General features: G+C 35.0%; 1 protein-coding gene across 1 annotated transcript; it reads right to left on the bottom strand.

Annotated features, from left to right (window-relative positions):
* Positions 1-3,156: 3,156 nt before the first annotated feature.
* On the bottom strand, positions 3,157-7,444 carry LOC109208783 (protein BOBBER 1-like). Its single transcript, XM_019371936.1, has 6 exons — positions 6,898-7,444; positions 5,256-5,428; positions 5,090-5,138; positions 4,697-4,863; positions 3,564-3,647; positions 3,157-3,470 (listed from the first exon to the last, which is right to left on the bottom strand). Exons 1-6 carry the CDS (start codon positions 7,289-7,291, stop codon positions 3,432-3,434), a joined length of 906 nt encoding a protein of 301 aa, XP_019227481.1. The 5' UTR covers positions 7,292-7,444; the 3' UTR covers positions 3,157-3,431.
* Positions 7,445-7,754: the final 310 nt, after the last annotated feature.

The raw sequence follows: 7,754 nt of genomic DNA, 5'->3' as shown, positions 1-7,754 counted from the left end.
ACTCGACGTCCTGGCCTTCCGACGTGGTATCTCTTTTTCCATCAAAGGATGAAATCGGATAGCCCCAATTTCCACCGTATACAACTATACATGTAGTAAAGAGCTGTTTTATGACAACCGCATCCACTTGAGAACATTGCAATATCATTTCTAAGTATTTTTTAATGATTTATGGGACCCTTTATTAAATTTAATAATATTCTGGTATCAGATTATTATGCAGGTGTTAGGGAAAGGTGTGGGCCTATTGGGCCTGGTGAATAATAACTAGGCTAATAAAAGTGCCCAACTTACTGTATTAGCTCCAAAAAAAGTGTCAATATCCATCACCTTTTTGTGGAAAAGGACATGAAAAATTTCCACATTATCACTTCATAATAATTCATAGGGGCACGTGGTGTCATGTGGTTGCCTCTACAACAGCTTGTGCCCAATTTTGGAAGGCATTTAGTTCCACATGAAACTAACTTAGTTGGAGCCTGGAGGAAAATGTCTAATGCTGAACACGTATGCTAAAAGTTTGTGGAAATTTTTATTTTTGAACTTTGAAGCCAGAAGAAATAGGACAGAACGAGTTATCAATTGCATCTTCGTCTTTTTCTAATGATTGATCTTCCTTCAACTTTAACCATGGTATTGGATTGTTCTATTCAATAATTTAATGCGAAATAAAAGAAGATCCCCCACTGGGAATGAAATTATGTTCCCGCAGAAAATGGAGAAATGAATTGATATGTTTATTGAATTCATCGGGAATGAACCAGCAACTTTCGCCTTGACAAGGCGTTGCTCCGACCGATTGAACTACATTCCTAAGAAAATTAGGTTTACCTGCTGGAAACTTGAGGATACAGTCAAAATACAATTTTCTGATATGGATTTGATATATATTTCACCAAATGTTGCATATATTTAATTGGATAAAATTACTAGAAAGAGCTAAAATTCAACTCATATTACCACAACTTGAATTTGGCTTGTCAACTATCCTCATGATTCAATGAATTACTCATATTCTAGAAATGGTTCCTATATGACAACCTTTATTGTAGTAGTGGGCCTGTTGGGGCGAGAGGAATAAAGACACTTTCTATATATATAAACTCCAAAAGTATCAATGTCCTCACCTTTTTGTGGAAAAGAACGTATAGAGAATATCCACATTATATTATCACTTCACACTTTCATATTTATTATGTATTATTACGTGGTAATTCTCTACACCATAGCTTGAAGAAACTATGAACCTAACCAAGTTGCAGGTTTGAGGCTTTGAAGATTTTGCTCATGTTTGACACCTGTGCTATAATGCCAATTGCCAAGTTGTGGAAAATTTCGTTACCTTCCAACCAAAAAAAAAAAAAAAAAAAGGACACATATAATTTTCATCGCATCTATCGCGGTCTTATTTCTTAGTGATTTATTTGCCTTTCAACTCTATTATGATGCATGATAGAACTAGTAAATACTTATTCCTACTCGATTTTACACCAAACTACATCAACTTACTATATTTAAGTGATTTAATAAGAAGAGAATACATCAAGATAAGTTTTTCTTGATAATGAAATTCAAACTCATGATACAACAAGTTGAATTTAGATATCTGGACAATTAGAGTGTCCACTTGAGTTGTTGCATTGCTCACATTTTAGATTTGTTAATAAAATGGAAATATGAGAACCATTATTATGGTATCAGAGTATGATCGGGCTTGGAGTTGAGAACGATGATGATAAAATTGACATCCACTCCAAAATTGTCGATGTCCGTCACCTTTTTGTGGAGGAAGACATATGAAAACGATCACATTATCACTTCATAATTCACAGGACACGTGGTGTTATGTGGTTGCTGTACCACAACTTGTGAGGTCTAATAAGTTGGACAGTTTGGTTTAAAGACGAATCATATTAGAACAAACAGGATTGTCATAAGAAAAATTGTTTGATAATGTTTTTCTACCTTCTAGAATTTACATTATTTTTCTATTAGTTTAGTGAAAGTAACAAATTTTTCTTCTTGTCAGTCATTCATTTTTAGCTCCATATTCGAAAAATGTAATTACGGGACAGGAAAACCATTTTGCTTAAATGTCAGACAGGTCGAAAGTTATGCTTATAGACGACTATCCTCGGACTGGCCCAGATCGATATGTAGTTTTTTGGGCAAAATCTGGAGAAATACTAAGAGTAATTTTTTCACTATTTGGAGTTTATCAGCTTATGTTTCTTTAACTAAAATTTCCTTTTTATGATTTCAATTTGAGTTTAACAGCTGTCTATTCAAAATTCTTTTAAATTCACTTTCAACTGCGTGTGTATGTGACTCTTTATGTGTGTCAGAAAATTAGCAGGAAACTCAGTAATAATGAACAAAAGTCAACAATCAATAGTAAGGAACCGCCTCAAACTCTAGACTCAAAACTTTTACACTTAAATAGTATTGGATCTCAAAAAATTAAGAAGCTCAAGAACTGCGAGCAAAATAACAGAGATGAACCAACAATTTCAGTAATGAATAAGGCATCATTACATTAGAAAGAGTGATGGGCTTTTCCTGGCATCTTTTGAAAAATTTCTTTCATTACAACGATCAGTTAGAAGAAACAACTACACATTCGACAAGGAGAGCATATCAAATAATTATGAATAGAAGAAAAGTGGTTACACTAAATTTTCTCAACAGATGAATCAGTTACGTGATTAGTTCACCTTTAAAACAACAAGAGTTGCACGAAAAGAAAAAGAAATGAACACCAGTATCAACCAAACAAATCAAATCCCAAAAAATGCCTACGGTTTAGGAAGGTGCCATATAGCTTCTTAAAAATTGAACCATATTTATATTCCTAAGGGGTCGTTTGGTTGGAAATAAGTTATTTTAGAATTAATTATCCCGGAATTAGTTACACAAGGATTAAAAAGTACTACAATCCCGTAATTAATTATACCGCGGTTTTCTACCAACCAAACATGAGATAAAACTCTTCTTAAATTTAATCCCGAGATTAATTATTTCTTATCTCTCATACCAAACGAGCCCTAAATAGATAGACTGGACAGGTGAGGAAATTAAGTCTTAAGCTACAGGCTAAAAACCAATAAACCAAAACTCCAAGAGCAAAGCAGAAAACTTGAATACAAGAACAACAGATGAAGACTAAACTAACAGAGAGAAGCTTTGATTGAATATGATGTGATCCAGTACCCAATGTACTAGTAATCTGTTACAACCAAGTATAGATGAGTAACCCACGAGTCTCCCAAAAAGACACCTATCGACATAAGCAGCTCAATGCACAAAATTTCCAAAGTCACAAATCGTAATAGAACCCCAAAAAAGAAGACTTAGCAAAAAAGATGATTTAGCCCTTTCCAGAATAATATGATCCAAGAAGCAAAGCCTCTGCCAAGCGAATTACCAGCATATCAGGATATCTTTGCCTTAGAGAAGTCCATTTCTGGATGCTGCAGCACATCAAGAACAACATGAGTCAAGCTCGCTGATGAGGAGAACTGGATAAAGGAGACAACAAATAATACATGAAATCAACTTTTTACCTCTGCCATAAATTTCTTGAGAATTTCTTGTTTCTGTGTCTCATCACTTGTTGGAAGACCCATTGATTTCTGTCGCTGATCAAACTGCAAAAAGCATTTCCCATCAAGCAAATAGAAGTAACTAAAATCATACCCAATACCACAAGGAATAAATAACAACGGGATATCATGAAGCAACTACAGTTGTAGGAGGCAAGACAATTAACATTTCAAATAGATGGTCCATACAAATATAAAAACAAGTAACCTTTTTTTTTTTTTTTTCTATCTCATAACCTCATACCAATAACCAAGTGTGAATCGGTTTGTTAGTTGCCAACATAGGCTTCAGGGATCACAGGATACCCATTATCTCCAAGCAAGAAAGAACTAAAACTAATGAATCTTAACCGGGATAAACTATAAAGATTTCGGAATCTGAAATAACGCTTTTTTACTAATCCAAGCTACCAATTTGGCATAGAAAATTTTAGAAATTTATGAAGCTATGGCCTATGCGAAGTGTATTAATTTCTAGAGTACTTCTCAGATAGTGCTTACACAAAACACTTCAAAATTTATGTAGAAACGCTTAATCAATTTTTTGTACCCTTAATTTGTGAGGTGCAAGTGTACACAACAGTGTTTAGAATTAAGCTTCAAGAAAAAGTTTTACACCTTGATATAATAGAAGGCAATACTTTGGATCATAAGAGGTGGGCACCCAAAATTGTGGGCTTTAAAAAACATCATCATAAGCTTTTGTAAAATATAGGTATGACAAAACTAGTAAAAATTGAAGATGACATCATACCGTCTTACAACCACTTCAAAGAGTGTTTTAAAGACAAGCACATAATTCTACACTTCAAATTTGAACAGTATGCTTTTATTGTCAAATGCACTACTCCACAATTCACAAGAGGGCCTCATCAGAAACAGTACTAAGGATTCTGTTATTGGACATAGGACAATGAACACCCCATAAATCATAATGTACATGATATGTGCACAAAGCATGCTAAGCCATACCATGAGAATCAGGTAAAAAATCATGCAACCAATTATGTCAACAAAGAGCAAGATCCAGAGTGAGCATAAAAACAAGTGATCTCAATGGTTTATAAAATATTGATGACAGAATAAAATCCTACCATCATCTTTTCCACAGTTGATCGCGTCTCGGGGTCCAAATCTGCTAGCTTGCTACTTTCAGGTTCTGCTTTCTGTGTATCAATTTCAGGCTCACCTTTCACACAACACTTCCACCATTCCATCTGGTCCTTCTTGGTTAGGAGTACAGAGATTGATTTCTGGTCCTCTGCAAATATGTTAGGTGAATATTATTTGCCATTAACAGCGCTAAAACATTGTTATCCAACAAGACTCCACTAAGGTCTACTTTGGAACTCTTTAAGCACAACCACATAGTTTGGGGCAAAAACCCGGGATATCAGCCCAACTGTATCAATGAGACAAAGATTGAAGGAAACTATACCAACATACCAAGAACCTCACCAAGCAAGTAAAACAATTGAGCAACTTACCTAAGCTCCAGAAACAATCATCAACTTTCACAGGTCGATAAAGTTCTCCCTGCATGCCCAAGGGAATGGAGATTAATATATAGCAAGGGCCAAATATTGACAATGCAATTTGAGAGGAAAGTACAGCAAACAATATGAAAACTACCAAACTGGTGAATACACTTACATCAATTATTGGAGGCTGACCCTTTAGTCCAACTTTCAGACGGTTCTTTGATATATCACAAACAATAAACCTTGATTTTGTTCCATCGGGTACCGGAATATTAACATTGACTTCCTGGAGGGATTGATTCCATGAATAGTTCTCAAGATCAAGGCCATTGCCTTTGTTGGGAGCTGCAGAGGGCATTGAGAAGTAATGGTAATACACAACAAGATATCTTGCAGCAATAGAAACAATACATATAGCCTAATATAAAATGCAGCAAATAGTACCAACACTTCACATGCAATTGAAGTTTACTGTAATGAGATGACAAACAATGGTATAGCATGCAAGTGAAGTCAAAGGGCCATCAAGATCTATATCATTAGTTCATGAAAAGGGATACAAGGCTAAACTGAAAGTAATTAACCCTCTTTGATAACCATATAGGATAAAACAGGATAACAAATAAAAAGAGATAATGCCAGAATCACGATATGAGCTAATTCCAGAAAAATAATTTAAATAGGCTTATTTCAGCAACTTTGCAAAATATCAAGCAAAATAGTAAATTTCTCAGATCATTTAGCAAGAAGCAGCAAGCAAGACAACTTTTTTAATAAGGGGTTGTTTACTAAATTCATTTGAGAATAAAGGCGCGTCTGATGAGTTAAGCTAGCACTTAAAATGTATAGAAAATTTTTTATATACAAACTTTATCCATTGCAAACTGAAAATAGGGCATGACTACATAATCCACAACAAACTTTTAAGGCCAACAATTGTTTAAAGAAATTTCAGAATGGCCATATAACTAGCTGTTCATACAAGATATATTATTTTGATAAATAATTTAACATTAAAACTATCAATAGAAGTTAATCATAGATAAAACATAAACCAGCTCAACCGGGTGTGAAATCCTTCTTTGTCCAACTAATATAACCCTCTTCAATTTTGGGACGTCCCTAAAAAGTTAATACCCTTCTATTTCTCAGAACTTCCACAATTTTCAAGAATCCAAATTCTTCAAACTACTCAAATCCTAACATTTGATCACTACCACTAATAAAGTATATAAGTTACATTTACCTTCCAACACACAAGTTTAACATCTCTAACGTCTTGCCTAGGCAAGTACCACCATATAAATAGGTCAGAGGGAGCATGTTTTTGGGTTTCAAGTTTATACGAACACCAAGTATAACCCAGTTTTAGTATTCGGTGTTTATTATTATACTTCATATAAGACACGCTTACTTTTTTTTCTAATCCTAATACGAGATTAATCTGTAAAACTTATACAAATGCAGCATCAGCTTCAGTTAACTATAGTGAAAACACATCACATTACTATACAAAGGTACTATATATAAGGAACAATACATTCAGTACAGCAACAATCAGGTCGAAGAGCCCAAGTATTCAGAAGTCTATAAGTTTTAATCCCAAAATCCAAACTGGAACAAACTTAGTCAGCCAATGTAGCAGTATATAACAATCATTCCCAAGGAATAGGTCGTAATGTAAATCCTCTATATCCATTCTGCTCAATTTCTGCCTCTTTCCTTTACTACCCAATTATTTGTTCTTTTCGAATAAACAGAAGTCATGCCAATGTATCATATGTTTAACTAATTTTACAGATCAAGCAAATTACCTCGAGGGCCCTTCTTGCCATCCTCCTTTTCCTCCTTAACTTCCTTGGCTTTTACCTCTTTAGCCTCCTTCTTTGTAGCAACAGCTGGAACCTCTTCTTTAAACTTCTTTTCGGCCGCCACCTTTGTGTTTGATGTTTCTGCCTTCTCTTTCTTCTTGCGCTCCTCGGCTTCCAACTTGTCTTTCACCATACGAACAACAGCATTGACATCACTAATCAGCGAATCACTCTTGAACAGATCCGATTCTCGGCCCACGAATTCAAACGCCGTTTCGAGAAACCCTAGAGGGTTAGCAGGATCAAGCACGGCCTTAAAGGGCTTTGTCGGCGTTGACGCAGCCGCCGTCGGTGATGGTTTGTTCTCTTGCTCCTCGTAATCGGAAATTATCGCCATGGATTGATCAAGATGGGGATTAGGGTTTTGTTATTGGTTTGAGGAGAGTAGTATATGAACGAAGACTGAAGAGGAAAACGAAGGGTAGAGGTTTTCAGTCAAATGTAAGACAGCGTGGAGAATTCCAGAAGGCCTTGGTCTAGATTTAGAAGATCACTTGGAACTTATAATTATTGAGATAAATGGAAAAAATATGTTACTTTCTAGAGATTTAGAGCCCGTTTGGATTGGCTTAAAAAAAGTGTTTTTAAGTACAAGTGCTTAAAAGCAACTTTTAAGTGCTGGAGTTTATTTTATAAATAAGCAGTTACATGTTTGGATAAAAGTGCTGAAGCTTAAAAAAAGCTGTTGAAGTGTTTGGCAAACAAGTGGTGGTAAGCACTTTTTCTTATTAAAAAGACAAAAATATAAGGGCAATTGCTTGAAGAAAATTACAGAAAACTGAGGAGGAAGAGGAAAGAAG

The sequence above is a fragment of the Nicotiana attenuata genome, unplaced genomic scaffold (assembly GCF_001879085.1).
Source record: "Nicotiana attenuata strain UT unplaced genomic scaffold, NIATTr2, whole genome shotgun sequence".
Lineage (NCBI taxonomy): Eukaryota > Viridiplantae > Streptophyta > Magnoliopsida > Solanales > Solanaceae > Nicotiana > Nicotiana attenuata.
This window is presented reverse-complemented; position numbering and strand designations above follow the sequence as displayed.

What these genes read in the sequence shown, in the direction of transcription:
- LOC109208783 (XM_019371936.1), bottom strand. Translation starts at nt 7,291, where the DNA reads ATGGCGATAATTTCCGATTACGAGGAGCAAGAGAACAAACCATCACCG. An exon ending in CAACTGTGGAAAAGATGATG is followed by an intron (nt 3,648 to 4,696) that starts GTAGGATTTTAT and finishes TGCTTTTTGCAG; the next exon opens with TTTGATCAGCGACAGAAATC. An exon ending in TCAAGAAATTTATGGCAGAG is followed by an intron (nt 3,471 to 3,563) that starts GTAAAAAGTTGA and finishes GATGTGCTGCAG; the next exon opens with CATCCAGAAATGGACTTCTC.